The sequence below is a fragment of the Coffea eugenioides genome, unplaced genomic scaffold, assembly GCF_003713205.1.
Source record: "Coffea eugenioides isolate CCC68of unplaced genomic scaffold, Ceug_1.0 ScVebR1_3525;HRSCAF=4751, whole genome shotgun sequence".
Taxonomy (NCBI): Eukaryota; Viridiplantae; Streptophyta; class Magnoliopsida; order Gentianales; family Rubiaceae; genus Coffea; species Coffea eugenioides.
This window is the reverse complement of record NW_020864110.1, coordinates 109,452-136,314: the sequence shown is the minus strand read 5'-3', so window position 1 is coordinate 136,314 and position 26,863 is coordinate 109,452. Positions and strand designations below refer to the sequence as shown.

General features: G+C 37.2%; 2 protein-coding genes across 2 annotated transcripts; both read left to right on the top strand.

The window, feature by feature from the left end:
• Positions 1-1,823: 1,823 nt before the first annotated feature.
• On the top strand, positions 1,824-3,827 carry LOC113758039. Its single transcript, XM_027301069.1, has 5 exons — positions 1,824-2,043; positions 2,230-2,659; positions 2,804-3,066; positions 3,157-3,260; positions 3,414-3,827. The coding sequence occupies exons 1-5, from the start codon at positions 1,824-1,826 to the stop codon at positions 3,825-3,827; spliced, it is 1,431 nt and encodes a 476-aa protein (XP_027156870.1).
• A 13,911-nt stretch (positions 3,828-17,738) lies between these two features.
• Positions 17,739-18,809, top strand: LOC113758038. Its single transcript, XM_027301068.1, has one exon. It carries the CDS (start codon positions 17,739-17,741, stop codon positions 18,807-18,809), a length of 1,071 nt encoding a protein of 356 aa, XP_027156869.1.
• The last annotated feature ends 8,054 nt before the right edge of the window (positions 18,810-26,863 follow it).

Below are 26,863 nucleotides of genomic sequence, written 5' to 3'. Positions count from 1 at the left end.
GGTTGGTAAAACAAAAATCTCAAAATTCTTTCCAAGTTTTGTATAATGATTAATGCACTTTTCTGGAACATTCGTGGGATTTCTAAGTCCCCAAATTTTTGAAGATTGAGAAAATTAATTGTGATGCATAAGCTGTCGATGGTTGGAATCTGTGAGCCTAAACTTTCGACACATGACATTGAGTCAATTCGTGTATGTTTGAATTTTGATCATGTGGTGTCTAACCCGTCAGGGGATGTGTGGGTCTTCTTTAGCTTACCTTTCTCCTCTGTGGTTGTTGGGGATTCGGATCAACACATATCCATTTCGTTCGGTCATCCACAATGCTTGTGTCCTTTTATTGTCTCCTTCGTTCATGCTAAGTGTACTGCTGTGGAGAGAAGGCGGTTGTGGTATGCTTTGTTACGTGACAAGCTGTGCCAAGAACCGTGGTATATTGTGGGAGATTTCAATTTTATTTTGTCTGCGAATGAGAAGAGGGGTGGGCGGCCGTTCCAGCCATCTCAGGGATTGGAGCTATCCCATTTTGTGGGTGAGACTGGTGTGTTTGATGCAGGGTTTTCTAGGCCCAGTTTCACTTGGTGTAATAATAGATCTGGGCGAGCAAGAATCTAGAAGCGTTTAGATCGGGTTTTAATTAACATGGCCAACTTAAATGCTTCGGCCTCATTGTCTGTTTCCTACTTGGTCCGGGAGCCTTCCGATCATGCCCCGCTCCTCATCTCCTGTTCCACCCAGTTGGACAATAAACCTCGCACTTTTAGATTTCTCAATATGTGGACATCTAACGCTAGCCTATTGGATGTGGTTAAGGTGGCTTGGCAAGTCGAAGACAGTGGCTCGCCATTTTATCGGGTCTGGACCAAACTGCGAAGGGTTTCCCGAGCCATTCAACTTTGGAACAAGGAGACGTTTGGTGATATGTTTCTCGGCGTGAGGAGGACAGAGGCAGCGATGGCTCGTGCCGAGCTTTAGCTGCAATCAGATACCTCGGATGAGAACGTTGTTGAATTGCAACGGGTGCGGGCCGAGTTAAGGAGGGTATTAGCTCTTGAGGAGCAATTCTGGCAACAAAAAAGCCAGGGTTAAGTGGCTGCAGCAGGGGGATAAAAATTCTAAGTTCTTCCACTTGGTGGTGAAGCAGGGGAGGTATCATGCAGTAATTCACAGGATTCGAAATTTGCATGGCACTTGGCTTACAGATGATGGCTCCATCGGACTGGAAGCAGTGAGGTACTTTGAAGAGTTGTTCTCAGAGGATTCTAGTTCGGATTCCCGATTGCTCCATGTTATTCCTAACTTGAGCTCTGAAATTGATAATATTGGCTTGGAAGAGGCCCCGTCTCTTGACGAGGTTAAGAATGTGGTCTTCTCTATGGATCGGGATAGTACAGCAGGTCCGGATGGGTTCACAGGGAAATTCTTTACTTTTGCCTAGGAGGTGATAAGTTCTGATGTCTACCAAGCAATTCTAAGTTGACGAGGTTAAGAATGTGGTCTTCTCTATGGATCGGGATAGTACAGCAGGTCCGGATGGGTTCACAGGGAAATTCTTTACTTTTGCCTAGGAGGTGATAAGTTCTGATGTCTACCAAGCGATTCTAAGTTTCTTTTGTGGAGCAGAACTTCCTCGATTTGTTACGGCTACCTCAATTGTTCTTATTCCAAAGGTCCTGAATCCTCACTCTTTCTCTCAATATCGTTCTATTAGTGTGTGTAACTTCCTGAATAAATTTATTTCTCGAGTTTTTGTATCATGGTTAACTCGGATTCTACCACGTATTATCTCTCCTCAGTAGAGTGGATTTGTGCCGGGTCATAATATGTTGGATAATTATCTCCTAACTCAGGAGTTGATAGCAGATATCGGGAAGAAATGTAGGGGATGGAATGTGGTGCTTAAACTTGACATGGCGAAGGCATATGATAGGATGTCCTGGGTGTTTATTCTTAAGGTATTGCGTCAATTTGGATTTAGGGAAAGATTTATTGATATGGTGTGGCGATTGTTGTCAAATGTGTGGTTCTCGGTGATTGTTAATGGTGCTTCACATGGCTTTTTTAAGTCCTACCGGGGGCTTTGGCAGGGAGATCCTCTATCACCGACGCTTTTTATTATTGGAGCTGAGGTATTGTCTAGAGGGTTGAATTTGCTTTATTCATAATCAAATTTTGTGGGATATAAAGTATCGCGTTGCTGCCCTGCTGTCTCTCACTTGGCTTTTGCAGATGCCGTTATAGTGTTTGCCAATGGGTCGGCTTCTTCGCTAAGGAAAGTTATGCGGGTGCTAGAATTGTATCAAGGTGCATCTGGCCAATTGGTGAATACTAGTAAGAGTGGTTTTTTGATTCATCCCAGCGTGTCAGTGGCTCGTAAAAGTGTCATTGAACAGGTTACTAAGTTCTCTAAAAGAGAATTCCCGGTTCGTTATTTGGGTTCTCCGTTGTTTACTGATAGGTGCAAGGGAGCATATTTTGCGGATTTGTGCCAGCAGATTGTTGATAAGGTGCTCTCATGGAAGAACCACCTTTTATCCTCTGGTGGTAAGATCATTTTGATCAAGCACATGTTGTCGAACATTCCCCTTCATCTATTGGTGTCAGCGATACTTCCAAAAAGCTCCTTTCGCATGATTGAACAAGTCTGTGCTAATTTCTTGTGAGGAACAAATAAAGACTCAAACAAGTTTCATTGGATTAGATGGAGAGATTTATGTTTTCCGCCAGAGGAGGGTGGTGTTGAATTTTGGTCACTTTATGACACTTATCCGTCCTTCTCATGCAAATTGTGGTGGAACTTTAGGAATGGTATCTCGTCATGGGCTTTATTCTTGTGGGCCAAATACTGTCACAACTCTCATCCTTGTCAAGTGTCCATGATCTCTACTAGTTCTGCAACTTGGCATCGCATATTGGATATTAGGGGATTTGCGGAGCTATTCATAACGTGGAGACCTTATAGTGGCAATTGTCATTTTTGGTATGATAACTGGATGGGTTTAGGTGCTTTCTACCTCAGAGTGGAGGTGCAGGAACATTTGTCCTTTCAAAATTTTGTAACGGATGGTGCGTGGAATAGGCGGCTGGTGGCTCAAGTCTTACCATCTGATGTAGTCTAGGCTGTAATGAGTGTGCCAGTCCCTTGTACCTTGTCAGTGGATAGAATAGTTTGGACGGCTTCGTCATCTGGACGTTTCTCGGTATCCTCGGCCTTCCATGAGTTGAGGGAGGCCAAGCCATCCTCTTTCATGTTTAGGCAGGTTTGGCATCCATACCTCCCTCTAAAAATTTCCTTCTTTATGTTGCGGTTGTTGCGAGGGCGGCTACCGTTGAATGATATTTTAACTAGGCTTTTTGTTCACTTACCATCCAAATGTTTTTACTGTGTGGAGTCTAGTGTTGAAACCCTGCAGCATGTGTTCATGGAGAGTGAGGTAGCAAGGACGGTTTGGAAGGTTTTCGGATCCCTGTGCGGTCTTCCTTTTAGTCATGACCACTTCAGAGTGTATTTGGTGAATTGGTGGTGCAAACTTACTAAGTCTGCAAGGTTAAAGTTAGTCTTTTGCCTCTTGCACGCTTTTGTGTGTTGGAACTTGTGGAAGGCAAGGAATTCAGCAGTGCTTGAAGGGAGTACCACGGATGTCCGATCTATTTGTGGAGCAGTTTTTCAAAACTTGAAGGATGCCTACTGGTTGCAATTTGGTGAATTTCAGCAGGTCGCGACATGGCCTCAATTCTTGGGATTGGTGGAGCAGCGATTGGAAGTGTTTAGGATTCATCTGGTTCATTGGCACCCTCTAGTCTTGGGAAAGTTTAAGCTGAATTGAGATGGGTGCTCTAAAGGAAATCCGGGTCTGAGTGGTGGAGAGGGGATCCTTAGGGATGTCTCGAGGTCCTTTTATCTTTGCCTTCGCAGGATGCTTTGGCTATGGGACTAGTTTGCAAGCTGAAGCTAAAGCGTTATTGCTTGGGATGCAACTGTGTGTCCAAAGGAATATGGTATGGCAGCTGGTTGTTGAATCGGATTCAAGACTGTTAATACAGATTCTGAGGAATAATTCCCAATGCCTGAGGTCAATTAGTGGTGAGATCAAGCAGTGCTGGACACTTTCTAAGGGGAGTATACAATTCAAGCATTGTTACCGAGAAGCTAATAAGGCTGCGGATATTCTAGCCAATGTCGGGTGTACCCTGTCTGAGTCGGTCTGTACCTATGAACATCTAAGTAGCCTGCCAAGAATAGCTAGGGGCGAATATAGTTTGGATAAATTGGCTTACCCATCTCTTCGAAGACGTCGTGTTCAGTAAGCGTCTTGTATTGGGCTTGTATGGATGAGGTCAGGTTTATCCCCCCCCCCTCAGGATCTATTCTAAAGTAATAAAATTGGGGCTGGCATCCCAACCCCAGCTCTGGCGGTTGCCCAAAAAAAAAAGTTACATTGCAAAACATTCTCCAGCGATGAAAGAAAAGAAAAAGGAAAAAAATTGACATATGGAAACATGTAAACATATATGTACTCGGGAAGAAAAAGAACAAATTTCATTTTTAATAAAAAATAGAAAAAAATGCAGTAATACTTTATATAACATAGTTTTGGATCCTTTACTCAATTCATTAATTTCAAATTAGTAAAGCATCATTTATTTTTTATTCTTTTGACAGTAATAGATATATTAATCAAAGTTCTTACGCCATTATAAAACTTTCAACTATAAGAAACAAAGGACATGGAACATTTCTTAATATTACATACATAGAAAGATTTAAGCTTTCTACTCCCACATTGAGCCACGTGGCGGCCTTTGAGAAGGGAGAAATCTTTTTCCATTAATGCCCTGGGAATGTTCTCTACTTCTTCAAAATGTACATTACTGTTGAGGTCATTTGCGTCTTTTTGTATAAAATTACTATTTTATAGAGAAAAACAGAACTGGCCCCCAAAACAGTAACTAACTGTTGAGGGCTATTTTTGACTTTTCGCTAACAACCTTTTGCTTTCTCTCTTATTCTTTCTCGTCTCTTTCTCTCTTATCTCATACGAAAGAAAGCAGCAATTGGCCCCATCATTCTCTGTTTCTCCTTTCTCTTTCTTGCGAAACAGAAGAAATCATTGTATTTGCTTGAGGCTAGAGGCTTTAGAGAAAAGGACGCTTGAGGGAAATCATCTTAAAAACCAAAGGAATAGAAAAGGGCTTGAGGCTAGAGGCTTTATAGGATATACATCTTATTTCATTTTGTCAGATGTGAAAAGAAAAATAGATGTTTGTTGCCTTTTGGTGTATTCTTCTCTGTTAAAGAAAATTTTAAAACTTGTTTGTTTTTTTGGAATATTACCATTTTCGTCCCTAAACTTTAACACTAAAATCAATTCCGTCCTTTATGATTTTTTTAATCAATTTAGTTCTCCAATTGTTTAGAGTCTCTAATGTAGGACTTTTCCGACAGTGATATCACATTTTATATATTCTGCACAACCAGCAAGGGGTATATTTATCCTTTGGGTCATATTCTTCAATTTAGATGGACATTTCTTCTCCGATGAATTTCACCTTATCGAAAATTTCATCTGAATTTATCTGAAACTTGCACAAGCTCTCTCTCACACACTCAAATGATGAAAAAAAAATCCACAAGAAAAGAACAGAAAATCAAGAACCAGAAGGAAAAGTGAAGCAAAATTTGAAGGAAAAATCTCTCTCGTACACACTTTCGGGTCTACTTAATGGCAAGCTCATTTTGTTTGGGTCACATTCTTCAAGAACCGATTCTTCTTTTTTTTTGGGTAAGACAAGAACCGATTCTTCATTGACTAGCAAAGAAACACCAATTGTCACTATAAAATAACTAAAACTATAAACTATAAAAAAGGGTTTTTATCAGTTTACTCCCTTAAACTATACCCCAACTATCAGTTTAGTCCCTAACGTTAACTTTTAGTCACTTAACTCCTTGGACTAACGGTCAAACGAGACGGCATTTTATAATTCACGTGAAAATACATGTTTAGATCCAACTTAATTATAAATGGACAAATATGCCCATGAAACCCTAAAAATGAAATTTCATTCTCAAAAATGCCCTTTATGAAGTGGCAGGACAACAAAACAAAAAAATGGAAGCCACTTTTCTAATTTCTTCTTTGTCATTATCAACCCAAACTCTCTCCATTCTCCCTCATAGAAACCGTAGAAAGAAATGATGGATCAACTAACAAAATCAAAGAAATCAAGCTTGAATGGAGGCGAAAGACTTGAAGCGAAAATTTGAAAGTGAAGGATAAAATGAAAATGTCAGTTTTTAAACACCAAAGGGTTAATATTTTACGACAACTAATGAATATTAAATAAATCTGACAAATGATTTCTTACTAGACAATATTGTAGTTTGTGGTTGTTGTTAATGCATTGTGGCTCTGTATGTTTCAGTTCTGGTTATAGTACCATGTTCCTAACACCATTGACATCGGAATGCTTGTTGACTTGATTGGATTTAGTTGGGATTTGGTAAAAGTAGAATGTTGTTGAAATTGAAGACATATTTAGTTTAGATTATGTTTGAAAAAGAAATACTACTCCACTAATAGTATTAACTTCGGGGAAATATATAAAAGCAAACGAATTTGACATTGAAAAAAAAATAGTACTACAAGAGATGATTAATTTTTTTCCCTTTTTTGATCATTGAACCACAACTTTTGGCACTTACTATGTGATTGAACTTTCTCTAACTAATATCTTAATTTTCTATAAAAAAAAATGACGTTACCTGCTGAAGTTGTTTTTTTTAATTCCATATGTGATTTGAATTGTTAGTTAGGGGACTTCTTTTATTATTGTAATACTTCTCTTGTTGATTATATATGTGTATAATATAGTCTATTTGTTGCCTTTTCTAGCTATACAATCATGTGTACTTTGGAAAATGGTAACGGAGCTCGAAATACTAATCAAACTATTCAGCATGAGGATGATATTGTGAGGACCCAAATTTTTCTCACTTATAATTCCATTTTAATGGCTTAATTAATTATTTATTCATCCATTTTCTTCAAATAATTTATTTCAACCCTTTTTGAACCATTTATATGGAACTATGACTTGCATATATTCTTAAAATGTCCCGTTAATAAAGTTAATTTTCGGAAGCTCATTTAGTGAGATTTAGTGAATAAGCGTTTGGAGATAATATTCGATTTGAGAGTACAGTGACTTGGAGATTTGAAGACTTATACATTAGTCTTGAAATAGGTATTTTTATGTTTAAGTACTCAAGTGTTAGTTAGTTATACTATCGTTATAAGAATTTATTGGAAATTTCACGTTATCGCGCACAAATCGGAAATACGCGTTTTCACACGCGCAATATAATTGAGGAACTTAAGACCATTATTTTTAGACCATTAAGAGTGAATAATAATAGTATGAATACAAGTGCATTAGAGGTTTAGTGCACTAGTGAAACAAATTCGAGAGGAATCGAGCACAAAACGCGCGCGTGTACGCGCGAGGAGAGAGTTGACTTTTGCTTAATTTTGGGCCACACATTTTAGCTTCTCTTGGAAGCTTCATTTTTTATCAAACCTCTCTCTCTCATGCTCCATTCCAGTCGGCCACAAGGAGGAGAAAAACAAGTCCAAGCTCTTCCATTTTCTTCTTCATTTCTTCATCAATCTTCTACCAAATCACACCAAAATTTAACCACACTTAGCTAATCCCTTGGAGACCACATCAAGCTAGGAAAGAGGGCTGCTTTCACGGTTTTTCTTGGGCTAAGGAGGACCGAAATTTCTACTTGGTTCATCAACTAAAGTAAGTGATGATCAATCTTGAAAATCTTGATTTATGGAAGTAGTAGTGCACTTATGAGCTCATGCATGCATGTGGGTAGTTTTATTTATGTTGAAAGTTGATGTGTGGGCTCTATGAATTCCCACTATGGTTGGATGGACTGATTTGATGAACTATGGTGTTATTAATGTTGGTTTAGTGCTTGTTATACTAGAAATGAGTGAGATTAAAGATGAAAACCCAAAAGAGGTCAAAGGGAGAATTTTTCTGATTCTGCCCTTGTGAATTTCGTGCACTTTAGTGCAAATTTTTGAGGTTTTAATAACTTATTTCTAATTTATATGAGTAATATAAGTTGTGTACGAAGTTTCATAAAAAAAATTTCGTGATTTGGTTGGCCAAATGTTGTGATTTCGGAAATCAGCAAAACTGGAAATTTTCCCATAACTGCTCTGGCAGTGTTTTTGTTTTGGCTATAACTTTTTGGTCCGAAATCAAAGTCAAGTGCCGTTTATAGCAATGGAAACTAGACATTCCCAGCTTTCCAACGGTATAAAATGCACATCCTGGTTCCACCTGAGTAGTCCATACCAATCGTTTGAACATGACTGTCCTGTTTCGCGTCTATACTGGGAGCTCTGTTTTGAGTAGCGAATTGGTGCTCAAATATGAGCTAGCTGTGGACAGATTTTGAAAACAATTTCTTCTAAGAAATTGTAGCCTTATAAATTTAGTTTTCAACACTACCAACCATGCTCAATTCTGAGTTGAATTGAGAGAATTATGGCCAAATTACATACCTGCATCATTGCTTGAAAACCCTCATTTTGGACTGATCAATGGCCTATCTTGTTTGGAACTTGTTATTTTGAAACTTTTGGTGTCAATCACTTACCAAATGTATATTAGATGTTTCTCAGACTTTTGTTTCATAAATGGACCAGATTTGAATCGTTTTCATTGGGTAAAATGTTTGAAAAGGAAGAAGAAAGCAGAAAACAGATTGGTCTTGGGATTTTCTTAAACTTTGGTAGTTTAGTTCACTACCTTCCAGTGTGAATTTTCAAATGAAATTTGGTAGAGGAGTAGTTCTCATATGTAAGTTGAGTTGTACCAATTTTGGTATCAATCTAAGGCTATTTTGATATACAAATGATGTCCCAAAGTTGCTCTTCGAATCTCAAAAATTTTTCCTTTTCTCTTGGCCGAATGGTCAAATCTGATTTGGGAAGTTATATTTCGAAAACCTTAATGTCAATTACTTCTAAATTACTTATTGGATGTTTGTGGAACATTTGTTTCAATATTTGAATTAATTGAAATTGATTGTGTGGAACAAAGCTTTTAAAAAGGAAAATTGAAGTACAAGGCAGAATTGCCTTGGAAATTCTTGGAACTTTAGTGGCTTTGTTAACTGACTTTCCGAATGAATTTTTATATAAAATTTGACAGAGGAATAACCCTTATATGTTAGAGTAATACTACCAAATTTTGTGCCATTCTAAGTCTATTTCAATGTCCAACTGAAGTCCCAAAGTTCATGTCTCAAATCTGAAAATTCTTGATCAATGAGGAATTTTTAGCCAAATTTGAGCTGCTATATCTTGGCGCTCAAAACTTGGATTCTTGTTCCGTTTATTTTTTTTTAAACTTTGATTGCAACTCTAATTGAATTCCAAATTTCAGAGGCTAGTTCATATTGTGTGAATTTTTCCGAATTTCCAAAGTTTGCCAAAAACCAACCCGAATCTGTCTTGGGAGTTCAAGTCAGCCACTTTAAGCCAAAATTTGATGTCTTCCATTTTGAATCTTAGAAAAGTGTTTTCGAGGAACTTTTAGTACTTCAGAACTAGTTTCCAACAGTACCAAAGTTTCCAATTTTGGACTTACAGAGTGCAAGATATGATTTTTCTAAATTTGACACACAAAGCTGAAATTTGCCAATTTCTTAGAAAATGAAATTTTGGAAACTTGACTTCTTTTCTCGATATCGACTGAACGTTTTGAACTCGATTTCATGGAAATACTAGTCTCTATCTTCAGAATTTAAAACTTAGCTCTTGAACCTCAAGTTAAAGGAATTGAAACTCTCTTTTAGGACTTTGATTTAGTCTAGATGAGTGTACATCCCTTCTGGGTAAATGCATGATTGTGAGTGAAATTGATTATTATTTGCTCAGGCGCTCAAGGGGACCTTCAAGAGGAACTCGGAGCGGACGCCTAAACACTTGTTTGAGCACTTACTCACTTGTTTTGACTAGGTGAGTGTTCTATATAGGAGTACGTAATTTGAATAAGTCTATGACATGCTTATTCCATGATCATTAAGTGTTAAGAGCTACATGATAAGTATTTACCACACTCATGCATATTTAAGTAAGGTATACTTGAATTACTCGACATGAAATACTTGAATTGCATATTTACGTGAAGTGTTTGAATGATTAATTATGCTATGCCTGCATAAGTCGATTGGAGTGAACCTCATCAACTCTTAAGCGGTAAAAGTGGGAAATGGCCAATGGCGGCCTATTAAAATGGCAAATATCGGCCAATTAACCGTAATTACTTATCATTAACTGTTAACCGTTAACCATTAACCGTAATTACTTACCGTTTACCTGACTACTTGATTACTTGATTACCATAGATTACATGTTCATATGAAATTACCGCATATTGCTTACGTGTTTATGTGTTAAATGTTATTAATAATTGCTCACATGAAATTGTCCACCATGTTAAAGGGAGTGTGCACGTCATCTCACTCGATCTACTAAAATGATAAATCTTACCGTTAACCGAGATTATTTACCGTTTACCGTTTTACTTGATTACTTGTGCATGTTGTAAACTCTAAACTGAACTGGGCCCTACCCTCGGTTACTGACCTACTAGAGTCAGGACTGGGTTCGGTCGGGTAGGTTGGAACCCTGGGACACCGTTTCGGTATACTCGAGTACTACCACTGGAGGGATAAGGTGATGGCCAGACAAACCGAGGGGTTCTGAAGTTATAAGGTGCAGATGACCGAAATGGTTCCACTGGAATACCGTATCCTTCAATGTGTGTTTATTTTGCATAATGATAACTGTTTCATGATAATGTACCAACGTGCGACCCTGAGCCATACCTGTGATATGTTCCAATTACTCGTACACTGATAAATATCTCATGTTAATATGCCAATATGTAACCTTGAACCATACATGTGGTATGCTCAAATTACTTGATTTATTAGAACTGCTAGAGTGTTTTGGAACCTCACTGGGCTGTATAGCTCATTCCACGTTTTTGTTTTCCTTAACAGGGTTCGTGACCAAGGGTGCTCGTGAATAGTACTAGAATGTTTTCTTTTGAAGACCTTAACTTGTATTATAACGGATAGTTGTAGTACATATCCTTTTGGAGTGTATCAAGCTTGAAAGCTAACTAATTGTAAGCATGCAATACTTTGGAGTACTTTGAATATATATTGAAGTTATTCGCAGTATTTTCAAGTTTTTGAATTGTGGATTGTAGTGAGTCCTGGCGAGAGTTGGGCAAGCATCCCGCGGATACCCTTTGGTTGGCCTTAGAGAGAAGTGGGGGCGTCACAGATATAAGTGACACATCTGATGAAACATATCATGCTTCTCAAGTTGAATCAAGTGATGATTTTGACTTTGATTTTTTCCAAGATGGTGATAAGTTGAGTGACAACTGTGACCCAATAGATGAGGGAGATGAGGGAGAAAATTTAGAGGGCCTAAATCATCATCATGATTTTCCAGATTATAGAGAGTATGAGAAGTTAATTGAAGATGAGTATAAGGCTTATCTTGCATACAGAGAGAAAGGAAAAATGGTGGAAAGGGACAGTGTTAGTGATGATGAAATATTGTACGCTGCATTAAACTCATCTGATGATGAACAACCTGCTGAGTTTCCTGAGTTTAATATTGAGAAGGACTTGGAAAAGGCTGAACTTGAGGTTAGGCATATTTTCACTACTGTGCAAGACTTCGAGCTTGCATTAAGACAACACTCTATAGTGAATGGGTTTGAACTGAAGCCTATTAAGATGATAGTGATAGGGTAACAGCTAAATGTAGCAAGAACTGTGGATGGAGAATACATACTAGTATATAGTATATGTGAGGATACTAGTACATTCCAAATAAAAACATTAGAAGGGGTTCCTCATAAGTGTCCAAGGTCCTATAAGAACAAGAGTGCTAATGCAAAATGGTTAGCTCAAATGTTTGTTAGGGACATTGCTAATGATCCATCTTTGAAAATTGAGGTACTTAAGAAAGCAGTGAAGAAGAAATACAATGTTAATGGAGGTGACCAACAACTTTATAGGGCCAAGAGTAAAGCGAAAACAATGATTCAAGGTGAACATAAATAACAATAGTGGAGATTAAGGGACTACTGTGCTACTTTAATGCTAAAGCATCCGGGCTCAGTTGCTATTGTAGTGACTGAAAGATTTTCTATATATCAAAACCCCATTTTAAAAGGATGTTTATAATGTTTTCTGCACAAAAAGAGGGGTTTATTTCAGTATGTAGGCCTGTAATAGGATTGGATGCTTGTCATTTGAAATGCACACTAGGAGGGCAGTTGACGGCTGCAGTTGGTAGAGATGCCAACAACTAGATGTACCCATTGGCCATGGCACTGGTAGAGTCTGAATGCAAAGATAGTTGGGGCTGGTTTCTTGAAACACTTACGGAGCATATTGTGAAGTCGAATGAAAGGGGCTGGATTTTCATATCTGATAGACAGAAGGTTAGACTAATTTATTTTCTAATATATATGATTATGTATTTGTACAGAATCTAATATTTATTATTTGTTCACTTTTGTATAGGGTCTAATTGACACAATAGAAAGCAAATTTTCTGGAGTTGAGCACAGATACTGCGTTAGCCACATGTGTGCAAACTTTAAGCTAAAGTTCAAAGATAAGCAACTAAGAAACATCATGTGGGCTTCTGCTAGAGCATCTGTGCCTGATAGATTTGAAGCAGCCATGAGGGAAATGCAAGCAATTTCACCAGAAGCTCATGCATGGTTAAGAACTATTCCTACTAATCTTTGGGCAAGGCACACTTTCTCCTTTAGAATGAAGTGTGAGTTTCTAAGCAACAATATTTGTGAAAGTTTTAATCAGTATATCAAAGAAGCAAGGCAAGAGCCTATTTTGACAATGTTTGAGGATATCAAGAGATAGATCATGTGTAGATTTCATGAGAAAAGACAGTGGATTAAAAAAGTAATGTCTAGAATATATCCTAGAATCTAAAATATATAAAAGGGGGAAGGACCATTAGCTACAGTGCAACCATGGGCCAGTTTCGATGGTAATTCTGATGACTTCATGGGGTATTTTGGTCTTTCCACCATATATGGCCTGCAATAGGTTGTTGCTTGTTCCGTCCTCATATTGCTTCTATTATTAGAATCACAAATCAGGAATCAGAAATTATATTATATGGCCAACAAAGATATTGCGCTTTAATGGCCCTGCACCGTCCCTGCCTCAGTTGTCCTCGGTCTTCAGTCTTGAGTGTGTCCATGTTCCCATCGTTGTGCTCCATCCATGCAATCCAAATATATAACAATGGAATATATTTACCTTATTACCCTTATGTAACCTTATCTTTAGTATTCTTGTCCTTATAGTTTATCTTTATAATATAACTTTAATGTGCCTTTTTAAGTCTTTGCCCTTATGGTACATTTGTGCATGTGTGTATTCCATGTACTTTCCCCTTGACTGTCTATCTTTGTGGAACAATCTCAATTGGTGATTTCTTGCACACGATTTCACGTTGCTCATTAATTATTGATAGTGATTGTCTATCAAGTAGTCATTTTTGGTCACTTATATGTGTCCTTTTTCAACCCCCTATACATTTTTCTCCTTTGTTACCAATTATCGAGGTAATTTCTCTATCCCAGAGTTATCATCATACCCTTTGAATTTTTTTCCCTTTGAATTTTTTTCTCACATGCCTTTTCTCTCCCGTTTATACATGTTTACCTCTATCTGTTCTTCCCTATACCGCTCCTGTTTACGCTTCATTTCTTTTTCCTTCTGTGAAAGCCACCCAGTTAGTACCCGTTTCTGTGTTCCTTGCTCTTCATGTTCTTTTTGCTCCTTCGCCCGATGTGACTTCCATCCCGGTACTGTTCTTTTGCTCTTCGCTATATTGTTTTAGAGTTCCGCTACATCTCTATCTTGATCATGTTATCTATAGTTCCAGTAATGAATATTCTATCTATTGCTTTTTTGTCTATATACTAGCCATTTGTTTTTCGTTTCTGCGTATCATCTGCTTTTCTGCTCATGATTCTTTGTATTCTTTTTCTCAGCTCATCGAACATCCAGGTTTTGCTAATTGCTGAAAGTCACCAAGAGGAACCAGTTTCTTTCCACCACCTTTTGCTAATCACTGAAAGTTACGAAGACAAACTAGTTCTCTTTGACGCTAACTGGTATGCATATAACTCTTACCTATAACTCTTACATCATATGTTTACTTTTTTTGCCCAGTTCCATTGTTAAAAATCATGCCATCATCTTTTTCTTATTATTTCGTTGCTATGCATGTAATCCTTACATAATATATATAATTTTTCGCTAACTTACATGTCAAAATGATATGATCATCCTTTTGTTTCATATTTTTTATTACCCAACTATAACAACTATTGTTTTTATTCATTTTATCGCTTTCCATATTCATTTTCTGACCATGCTGCAAAAAAGAAAGTACGCTTCGTATGAAGAAATGTATCTACACAAGAATCATCATCGTAGGGAAGCTAGGGCATCTATGGTTGACCCAATGGTTCATGCTAAAAATCCACCTGAACCTCAAACTAAGAATATTCTATCCTCCATTGTAGTCTTGCTACTTTCTCAGAATCAGCTATCTGATGCTTCCCAAAACATAAGCCTATCGCTTCCTGTGGTATCCGAAAATGTCCCCAAAACATCTGAGTTAGCTTCAGCAAGTAAGGCACTCCGTTTAGTCGTTCATATATACTTTATCTAACAAACCATTCAATGCACATGTTTTCTTTAAAAAAAATATATCCACGTCTTGTCTGAGAATCTTTGTCTACCAATAATGCAATCTATTTATTTTCTAACAACCATGTTTGCTGTGATGTTTTAAATAGACCAAGTAGTGGGTTTATTTATCCCTTTGTCAGTACTATAATTTTTTCCACTATTCAATATCAGTTTCATGTATATTTGTGTAAATACCTTTGTCCATCTTTTACTCTTTATATCTAGTTCAACAACAAATAGTCTTTGCTAGCTCTCAAATGACCACCAACATGCGAAAACAAAATGCTGGTAAATATGAAAACTCTATCTATTGCCTAAGATAGCCAATAAATGTATCTATATCCAGGACATGTAATTCAAGAGTATCCCGTTCTTAGGTCATCAGCAAAAACTAAAAAAACTAGCGGATTGATAGGATTCCTACTCAACCCTCTATTTTACCTGTTGTCCAAGATTGTGTTTTCTATGGTGCTAAACGTTTCTATCTTGAGCCACTTGGTTTTTGCTGTGCTTCTGGTCAAATTCGATTAGTTGAGACAGAGATGCCTGCTTAGTTAGTGAAACTGTACACTGCTAATACTCCTGAAGCAATCGAATTTTGCCAATGTATCAGAAGCTATAATAACATATTCGCATTCACGTCTCTGGGAGTTCATTCCGATAAAGAGTTGAATAAGAGAGATAGAGGAATCTATGCATTCAGAGTACAGGGCCAAATGTATCACTTTCTCAATCCGCTGGTTCCCATGGATGGCTAGAAACCATCAAATGTGCAGTTATACTATTTCGATACTGAGCATGAAATTGCCAATCAGATGGCCATTTCTAATAAATTTCGAGAAACTATTCTCTAACAACTGCAGTAGATTCTCGACCACAATCCGTACGCTGCATTTTTTCGCAGTTTAAGAGACTTCGAAGACATTTATAACCATAGAGTTTTCTTAAACTCACACCCTTCTCTACACCAACGTGTCTATAACACTCCAACAGTCTCTCAAGTGGCTACCATATAGACAGAAAATGACCTTAATATAGGAGATTCTTCCCAGCATATACAAGTATATCCAAGGAGTGGTAAACCACAAATCATTAAACATTACTTTGGATGTTATGACACGTTACAATATCCGTTAACTTTTGCAAGAGGTTAGACTGGATGGCATGAAGGTATACAAAGAATTTTGAAAGATCAGCAATCTATGCCAGATTCCATGACATGTCGTGGCCATGATATGCATATAGGACACTGTTCTTCTGCAAAAGAAATAGTTTCAGCTGAGAATGCAGGTAATTTATAAAATATGATATATGTTATGTGTAGTCCTTGCTACTATCTTTTTTTTATTCATATAGTCTATCATACCTCTTAATAAGTTTATTGCCTTGCACCAGTTTTGCAGAAAAAAAAAAAGAAAAAAAGGACCACAGTCTCTTGTCGCGAATACTACTACTACAAATTTCAAATGCATGAAATTGACAAATCCTTATTATTACACTGTGGCAGATTGTTCCAACAATTCTGCATTTATGCATATGTAAAGATAAAATCAGCAAGGCTACGTTTTCATCAAAATAGACAGCGACGAATCAGAGCAGACGTTTACCAAGGAATTTTAGATAGTATTGCAAATGGAGAAACATCTGCATCAAACGTTAGTCGATGAATATATTTGCCTGCTTCTTTTATTGGAGGACCAAGAGATATGACACGAAGATACATGGACGCCATGATGCTGGTTCAATGGTATGGAAAACCTGACATATTCCTAACAATGACCTGTAATCCAGCTTGGCCTGAGATCAAGAAACATCTATCTGATCACGAAGAAGCACACAATAGACTTGATGTAACAGCAAGAGTATTTCGTGCAAAACTAGAGATGCTTAGAAATGATATTATCAAAAAAGGCCTTTTTGGCAAAGTTGCAGCATACACATACGTTATAGAATTCCAGAAAAGAGGTCTCCCGCATGCACATTTTTTGATAATCCTTGCAAACGGATGGAAATTGGACTCACCTGAAGCTTATGATAGAGTTGTATCTACAGAATTACCAGATCCACCTTCTTTTCCGTACCTCCATTCTGTTGTAGTTGCTCATATGTTGCATGGACCATGTGGAACAGCTAATAAAAATAGCCCATGTATGAAGCAAAATGGAAAATGCAGATTTGGCTATCCAAAGGAGTTTACTGAATTCACAAGACATAATAAGAATTCATATCCTCTTTACATACGCCGTCATGAGGGAAACACTGTCACAGCTCATCATTTCCAATTTGACAATCGTTGGGTTATTCCCTACAATCCATACTTACTTACCAAGTATGATTGCCACATCAATGTTGAAGTTTGCTCCACAATTGAAGCTGTTAAATATATTTACAAATATATCTACAAAGGACACTCAAAGATCCTGTATCAGCTTAATGCAGCAGAGAATGATGGAGCAATTGACGAAATTAAAAATTTTCAATCTGGACGTTAGATATGTGCACCAGAAGTAGCATGGCGAATATTTGCTTTCGATCTCAGTGACATGAATCCATTTGTCATGGCACTACAGGTACACCTAGAAGGAGAACAATCAATGGTTTTCAATGAGCATGATATTCTTGAAAGAGTTGCAGTGGATGAACGAACGTCGCAAACTATACTGACAAAATTTTTTCGAATGAACAATATAGATGGGCATGCAAAAGACCTCAAATGTCTTTATAAAGATTTTCCTCAACATTTTGTATGGAATGCAACTCACAGAATATGGGAACCGAGACAAAGAAGAAGCACAATTGGCAGACTAACTGCAGTGCATCCAACTCAAAGTGAAAAATACTACTTACGGATGCTACTAATGCATGTTAAAGGGCGCCTATGTCTTATGAAAGTCTAAAACACATCGGCTCGAGAACAGCTTCAACTTTTAGAGAAGTCGCAGAAATTCTAGGCTTATTAAAGACTGATGATAGTGCAGAACAATGTTTACTTGAAGTTGTATCATTCCAGATGCCTTATACTCTGCGTCACTTATTTGCTCTCATTCTGGTCCATGTAGTACCTCCCAATCCAATGTTGCTATGGCAGAAATTTGAACCATACTTGTCTGAAGATATTTCTAAAGAAAAGTCTTTATCACCTGAGCAGACAAGACTAAAAGTTCTCCAACTCATTGACTCTCATCAGCAATATATGGGCAAACATCTTGCTGATTTCAAGGTACCTGTCCCTAACACTGATGACTTTTCCACTCAAAGAGACACACAAGAAATAGAGGCTGAGTTGGACATCAAAGTTTCTACTGAGGACATAGCATCAGTTGCTCTTCTCAATGCTCATCAACGATCTGCTTATATTAAAATCATCAATAGCATTGACAATGACATACCAGGAGCTTTTTTTATAGATGGGTCAGGAGAAACAAGCAAAACATTCTTATATAAGGCTTTACTGGCAACTGTGAGGTCTAAAGGTGAAATTGCATTAGCCACAGCATCATGTGGTGTTGCTGCTTCTATTCTTCCGGGAGGACGTACAGCCCACTCGCAATTTAAGATTCCAATTGATGAGAATAATGACAGTGGCTGTAATGTTAACAAACAAAGTAACTGTGCAAGATTGGTCAAACAAGCCATACTAATCATCTGGGACGAAGCAACAATGGCCCAAAAATATGCTATTAAGTGCTTTGACAAGCTACTAAGGGATATAATGGACTCAGATACAGTATTTGGTGGCAAGGTTGTCGTATTTGGTGGCAACTTTTGTCAGACATCACCTGTTGTCGTCAAAGGATACAAAGAAGATTACATTTCTGCTAGCTTGGTAAAATCTTATGTTTGGAACCATCTTGAAAAACTCCACCTGGTTGAAAACATGCGTGCATATTTAGATAAACCATTCTCAGAATTTCTTTTACTTTACCTTGTTTTGATGACTCCAGAATAGTATTGCCACACCATCTCACAATGGCTTTTGTTGATGATCGATCCTCACTTTCTGCTCTGATCAACAGTGTCTTTCCTGACCTCACAGCATTTGGTCTGCACTCATTGCATACACTTAATAGAGCTATACTAACTACTAAAAATGATTTTGTGTATGAGATAAACAATCTCTTGATGACACAGTTTCCTGGCACAGAACACAGATATCTAAGTTATGATGAAACTATAGACCAATCAAAACAAGCAGAGCATGAAGACTTTTTGCATTCATTAGAATCTCGAAGCTTGCTAACGCATGAACTAATTCTAAAAGTCAATAGTCATATTATATTACTTAGAAACTTGAACCCAAGAGAAGGTTTATGTAACGAAACACGATTAATCTGTCTTGGTGTTGCTCCCAATGTTATCCATGCACTCATTGCTGTCGGAAATCATACTGGAAAACAAGTCTTTATCCCAAAAATTTCGTTACAGTGTTCTAATTCTAACATTTATATAGTACCCTTCAAGAGAACACAATTTCCAATTAGACTTTGTTTTGCGATGACTATTAATAAAACACAAGGGCAAACACTAGACTTCGTCGGCTTGTACTTAAAGGAACCAGCATTTGGTCATGGTCAGCTCTATGTTGCTTTATCTAGAGCTAAAACAACAAATGATGTTAGAGTTTTAGTTAAGCCCTCTCTAGATGAGTAGACTGACACAGTTTCTACAAGAAATATAGTATACGATGAAGTCCTATCAATTGCTGGTGTTATTTGAGTACTGTCTCTCTTTATCTTCTATCATTAACATTTGACTTCAGCTTTATTTAGTTGGTTGTTCTAATATACAAAAACGGCTCTCTTCTCTCAGATTATGCCTTTTATATCAATATTTTAGATCCTATTTCATTCACAATAGCATTTTCTTTTTTCAACAATATTGTTATTGCCATACTTTTTCTTGTAGTCATGGATAGCAGATGCATTTTAAAAAAAGACTTCCAGGAGAAACAGCGCCAATGGTTTGCCAAATTTTATGTAATAGAGTTGACAAGAATTTTTGACCTAACTCCAAGAACAAAGGCATATCGATGGCTCTTATTTGCAGATGATCAGGTACATACATAACTGCAACATATATAATAAACCAATACTTGATTTTTCTATAAATTATATAGCGGGACCATGTTCCATCATCTATTTATATTCCTCTAACGTACAATTTATATTTTACAGAATGACACAGTTCAAGGCATTATCTATCATGACGTGGTATGCTCAAATTACTCATGTTAATATGCCAATATGTAACCTTGAACCATACATGTGGTATGCTCAAATTACTTGATTTATTAGAACTGCTAGAGTGTTTTGGAACCTCACTGGGCTGTATAGCTCATTCCACGTTTTTGTTTTCCTTAACAGGGTTCGTGACCAAGGGTGCTCGTGAATAGTACTAGAATGTTTTCTTTTGAAGACCTTAACTTGTATTATAACGGATAGTTGTAGTACATATTCTTTTGGAGTGTATCAAGCTTGAAAGCTAACTAATTGTAAGCATGCAATACTTTGGAGTACTTTGAATATATATTGAAGTTATTCGCAGTATTTTCAAGTTTTTGAATTGTGGATTGTAGTGAGTCCTGGCGAGAGTTGGGCAAGCATCCCGCGGATACCCTTTGGTTGGCCTTAGAGAGAAGTGGGGGCGTCACAGATATAAGTGACACATCTGATGAAACATATCATGCTTCTCAAGTTGAATCAAGTGATGATTTTGACTTTGATTTTTTCCAAGATGGTGATAAGTTGAGTGACAACTGTGACCCAATAGATGAGGGAGATGAGGGAGAAAATTTAGAGGGCCTAAATCATCATCATGATTTTCCAGATTATAGAGAGTATGAGAAGTTAATTGAAGATGAGTATAAGGCTTATCTTGCATACAGAGAGAAAGGAAAAATGGTGGAAAGGGACAGTGTTAGTGATGATGAAATATTGTACGCTGCATTAAACTCATCTGATGATGAACAACCTGCTGAGTTTCCTGAGTTTAATATTGAGAAGGACTTGGAAAAGGCTGAACTTGAGGTTAGGCATATTTTCACTACTGTGCAAGACTTCGAGCTTGCATTAAGACAACACTCTATAGTGAATGGGTTTGAACTGAAGCCTATTAAGATGATAGTGATAGGGTAACAGCTAAATGTAGCAAGAACTGTGGATGGAGAATACATACTAGTATATAGTATATGTGAGGATACTAGTACATTCCAAATAAAAACATTAGAAGGGGTTCCTCATAAGTGTCCAAGGTCCTATAAGAACAAGAGTGCTAATGCAAAATGGTTAGCTCAAATGTTTGTTAGGGACATTGCTAATGATCCATCTTTGAAAATTGAGGTACTTAAGAAAGCAGTGAAGAAGAAATACAATGTTAATGGAGGTGACCAACAACTTTATAGGGCCAAGAGTAAAGCGAAAACAATGATTCAAGGTGAACATAAATAACAATAGTGGAGATTAAGGGACTACTGTGCTACTTTAATGCTAAAGCATCCGGGCTCAGTTGCTATTGTAGTGACTGAAAGATTTTCTATATATCAAAACCCCATTTTAAAAGGATGTTTATAATGTTTTCTGCACAAAAAGAGGGGTTTATTTCAGTATGTAGGCCTGTAATAGGATTGGATGCTTGTCATTTGAAATGCACACTAGGAGGGCAGTTGACGGCTGCAGTTGGTAGAGATGCCAACAACTAGATGTACCCATTGGCCATGGCACTGGTAGAGTCTGAATGCAAAGATAGTTGGGGCTGGTTTCTTGAAACACTTACGGAGCATATTGTGAAGTCGAATGAAAGGGGCTGGATTTTCATATCTGATAGACAGAAGGTTAGACTAATTTATTTTCTAATATATATGATTATGTATTTGTACAGAATCTAATATTTATTATTTGTTCACTTTTGTATAGGGTCTAATTGACACAATAGAAAGCAAATTTTCTGGAGTTGAGCACAGATACTGCGTTAGCCACATGTGTGCAAACTTTAAGCTAAAGTTCAAAGATAAGCAACTAAGAAACATCATGTGGGCTTCTGCTAGAGCATCTGTGCCTGATAGATTTGAAGCAGCCATGAGGGAAATGCAAGCAATTTCACCAGAAGCTCATGCATGGTTAAGAACTATTCCTACTAATCTTTGGGCAAGGCACACTTTCTCCTTTAGAATGAAGTGTGAGTTTCTAAGCAACAATATTTGTGAAAGTTTTAATCAGTATATCAAAGAAGCAAGGCAAGAGCCTATTTTGACAATGTTTGAGGATATCAAGAGATAGATCATGTGTAGATTTCATGAGAAAAGACAGTGGATTAAAAAAGTAATGTCTAGAATATATCCTAGAATCTAAAATATATAAAAGGGGGAAGGACCATTAGCTACAGTGCAACCATGGGCCAGTTTCGATGGTAATTCTGATGACTTCATGGGGTATTTTGGTCTTTCCACCATATATGGCCTGCAATAGGTTGTTGCTTGTTCCGTCCTCATATTGCTTCTATTATTAGAATCACAAATCAGGAATCAGAAATTATATTATATGGCCAACAAAGATATTGCGCTTTAATGGCCCTGCACCGTCCCTGCCTCAGTTGTCCTCGGTCTTCAGTCTTGAGTGTGTCCATGTTCCCATCGTTGTGCTCCATCCATGCAATCCAAATATATAACAATGGAATATATTTACCTTATTACCCTTATGTAACCTTATCTTTAGTATTCTTGTCCTTATAGTTTATCTTTATAATATAACTTTAATGTGCCTTTTTAAGTCTTTGCCCTTATGGTACATTTGTGCATGTGTGTATTCCATGTACTTTCCCCTTGACTGTCTATCTTTGTGGAACAATCTCAATTGGTGATTTCTTGCACACGATTTCACGTTGCTCATTAATTATTGATAGTGATTGTCTATCAAGTAGTCATTTTTGGTCACTTATATGTGTCCTTTTTCAACCCCCTATACATTTTTCTCCTTTGTTACCAATTATCGAGGTAATTTCTCTATCCCAGAGTTATCATCATACCCTTTGAATTTTTTTCCCTTTGAATTTTTTTCTCACATGCCTTTTCTCTCCCGTTTATACATGTTTACCTCTATCTGTTCTTCCCTATACCGCTCCTGTTTACGCTTCATTTCTTTTTCCTTCTGTGAAAGCCACCCAGTTAGTACCCGTTTCTGTGTTCCTTGCTCTTCATGTTCTTTTTGCTCCTTCGCCCGATGTGACTTCCATCCCGGTACTGTTCTTTTGCTCTTCGCTATATTGTTTTAGAGTTCCGCTACATCTCTATCTTGATCATGTTATCTATAGTTCCAGTAATGAATATTCTATCTATTGCTTTTTTGTCTATATACTAGCCATTTGTTTTTCGTTTCTGCGTATCATCTGCTTTTCTGCTCATGATTCTTTGTATTCTTTTTCTCAGCTCATCGAACATCCAGGTTTTGCTAATTGCTGAAAGTCACCAAGAGGAACCAGTTTCTTTCCACCACCTTTTGCTAATCACTGAAAGTTACGAAGACAAACTAGTTCTCTTTGACGCTAACTGGTATGCATATAACTCTTACCTATAACTCTTACATCATATGTTTACTTTTTTTGCCCAGTTCCATTGTTAAAAATCATGCCATCATCTTTTTCTTATTATTTCGTTGCTATGCATGTAATCCTTACATAATATATATAATTTTTCGCTAACTTACATGTCAAAATGATATGATCATCCTTTTGTTTCATATTTTTTATTACCCAACTATAACAACTATTGTTTTTATTCATTTTATCGCTTTCCATATTCATTTTCTGACCATGCTGCAAAAAAGAAAGTACGCTTCGTATGAAGAAATGTATCTACACAAGAATCATCATCGTAGGGAAGCTAGGGCATCTATGGTTGACCCAATGGTTCATGCTAAAAATCCACCTGAACCTCAAACTAAGAATATTCTATCCTCCATTGTAGTCTTGCTACTTTCTCAGAATCAGCTATCTGATGCTTCCCAAAACATAAGCCTATCGCTTCCTGTGGTATCCGAAAATGTCCCCAAAACATCTGAGTTAGCTTCAGCAAGTAAGGCACTCCGTTTAGTCGTTCATATATACTTTATCTAACAAACCATTCAATGCACATGTTTTCTTTAAAAAAAATATATCCACGTCTTGTCTGAGAATCTTTGTCTACCAATAATGCAATCTATTTATTTTCTAACAACCATGTTTGCTGTGATGTTTTAAATAGACCAAGTAGTGGGTTTATTTATCCCTTTGTCAGTACTATAATTTTTTCCACTATTCAATATCAGTTTCATGTATATTTGTGTAAATACCTTTGTCCATCTTTTACTCTTTATATCTAGTTCAACAACAAATAGTCTTTGCTAGCTCTCAAATGACCACCAACATGCGAAAACAAAATGCTGGTAAATATGAAAACTCTATCTATTGCCTAAGATAGCCAATAAATGTATCTATATCCAGGACATGTAATTCAAGAGTATCCCGTTCTTAGGTCATCAGCAAAAACTAAAAAAACTAGCGGATTGATAGGATTCCTACTCAACCCTCTATTTTACCTGTTGTCCAAGATTGTGTTTTCTATGGTGCTAAACGTTTCTATCTTGAGCCACTTGGTTTTTGCTGTGCTTCTGGTCAAATTCGATTAGTTGAGACAGAGATGCCTGCTTAGTTAGTGAAACTGTACACTGCTAATACTCCTGAAGCAATCGAATTTTGCCAATGTATCAGAAGCTATAATAACATATTCGCATTCACGTCTCTGGGAGTTCATTCCGATAAAGAGTTGAATAAGAGAGATAGAGGAATCTATGCATTCAGAGTACAGGGCCAAATGTATCACTTTCTCAATCCGCTGGTTCCCATGGATGGCTAGAAACCATCAAATGTGCAGTTATACTATTTCGATACTGAGCATGAAATTGCCAATCAGATGGCCATTTCTAATAAATTTCGAGAAACTATTCTCTAACAACTGCAGTAGATTCTCGACCACAATCCGTACGCTGCATTTTTTCGCAGTTTAAGAGACTTCGAAGACATTTATAACCATAGAGTTTTCTTAAACTCACACCCTTCTCTACACCAACGTGTCTATAACACTCCAACAGTCTCTCAAGTGGCTACCATATAGACAGAAAATGACCTTAATATAGGAGATTCTTCCCAGCATATACAAGTATATCCAAGGAGTGGTAAACCACAAATCATTAAACATTACTTTGGATGTTATGACACGTTACAATATCCGTTAACTTTTGCAAGAGGTTAGACTGGATGGCATGAAGGTATACAAAGAATTTTGAAAGATCAGCAATCTATGCCAGATTCCATGACATGTCGTGGCCATGATATGCATATAGGACACTGTTCTTCTGCAAAAGAAATAGTTTCAGCTGAGAATGCAGGTAATTTATAAAATATGATATATGTTATGTGTAGTCCTTGCTACTATCTTTTTTTTATTCATATAGTCTATCATACCTCTTAATAAGTTTATTGCCTTGCACCAGTTTTGCAGAAAAAAAAAAAGAAAAAAAGGACCACAGTCTCTTGTCGCGAATACTACTACTACAAATTTCAAATGCATGAAATTGACAAATCCTTATTATTACACTGTGGCAGATTGTTCCAACAATTCTGCATTTATGCATATGTAAAGATAAAATCAGCAAGGCTACGTTTTCATCAAAATAGACAGCGACGAATCAGAGCAGACGTTTACCAAGGAATTTTAGATAGTATTGCAAATGGAGAAACATCTGCATCAAACGTTAGTCGATGAATATATTTGCCTGCTTCTTTTATTGGAGGACCAAGAGATATGACACGAAGATACATGGACGCCATGATGCTGGTTCAATGGTATGGAAAACCTGACATATTCCTAACAATGACCTGTAATCCAGCTTGGCCTGAGATCAAGAAACATCTATCTGATCACGAAGAAGCACACAATAGACTTGATGTAACAGCAAGAGTATTTCGTGCAAAACTAGAGATGCTTAGAAATGATATTATCAAAAAAGGCCTTTTTGGCAAAGTTGCAGCATACACATACGTTATAGAATTCCAGAAAAGAGGTCTCCCGCATGCACATTTTTTGATAATCCTTGCAAACGGATGGAAATTGGACTCACCTGAAGCTTATGATAGAGTTGTATCTACAGAATTACCAGATCCACCTTCTTTTCCGTACCTCCATTCTGTTGTAGTTGCTCATATGTTGCATGGACCATGTGGAACAGCTAATAAAAATAGCCCATGTATGAAGCAAAATGGAAAATGCAGATTTGGCTATCCAAAGGAGTTTACTGAATTCACAAGACATAATAAGAATTCATATCCTCTTTACATACGCCGTCATGAGGGAAACACTGTCACAGCTCATCATTTCCAATTTGACAATCGTTGGGTTATTCCCTACAATCCATACTTACTTACCAAGTATGATTGCCACATCAATGTTGAAGTTTGCTCCACAATTGAAGCTGTTAAATATATTTACAAATATATCTACAAAGGACACTCAAAGATCCTGTATCAGCTTAATGCAGCAGAGAATGATGGAGCAATTGACGAAATTAAAAATTTTCAATCTGGACGTTAGATATGTGCACCAGAAGTAGCATGGCGAATATTTGCTTTCGATCTCAGTGACATGAATCCATTTGTCATGGCACTACAGGTACACCTAGAAGGAGAACAATCAATGGTTTTCAATGAGCATGATATTCTTGAAAGAGTTGCAGTGGATGAACGAACGTCGCAAACTATACTGACAAAATTTTTTCGAATGAACAATATAGATGGGCATGCAAAAGACCTCAAATGTCTTTATAAAGATTTTCCTCAACATTTTGTATGGAATGCAACTCACAGAATATGGGAACCGAGACAAAGAAGAAGCACAATTGGCAGACTAACTGCAGTGCATCCAACTCAAAGTGAAAAATACTACTTACGGATGCTACTAATGCATGTTAAAGGGCGCCT

What these genes read in the sequence shown, in the direction of transcription:
- LOC113758039 (XM_027301069.1), top strand. Translation starts at nt 1,824, where the DNA reads ATGTTGGATAATTATCTCCTAACTCAGGAGTTGATAGCAGATATCGGG. An exon ending in TCAAAATTTTGTAACGGATG is followed by an intron (nt 3,067 to 3,156) that starts GTGCGTGGAATA and finishes GTACCTTGTCAG; the next exon opens with TGGATAGAATAGTTTGGACG. An exon ending in CCTCTTTCATGTTTAGGCAG is followed by an intron (nt 3,261 to 3,413) that starts GTTTGGCATCCA and finishes GAAACCCTGCAG; the next exon opens with CATGTGTTCATGGAGAGTGA.
- LOC113758038 (XM_027301068.1), top strand. Translation starts at nt 17,739, where the DNA reads ATGTCTTATGAAAGTCTAAAACACATCGGCTCGAGAACAGCTTCAACT.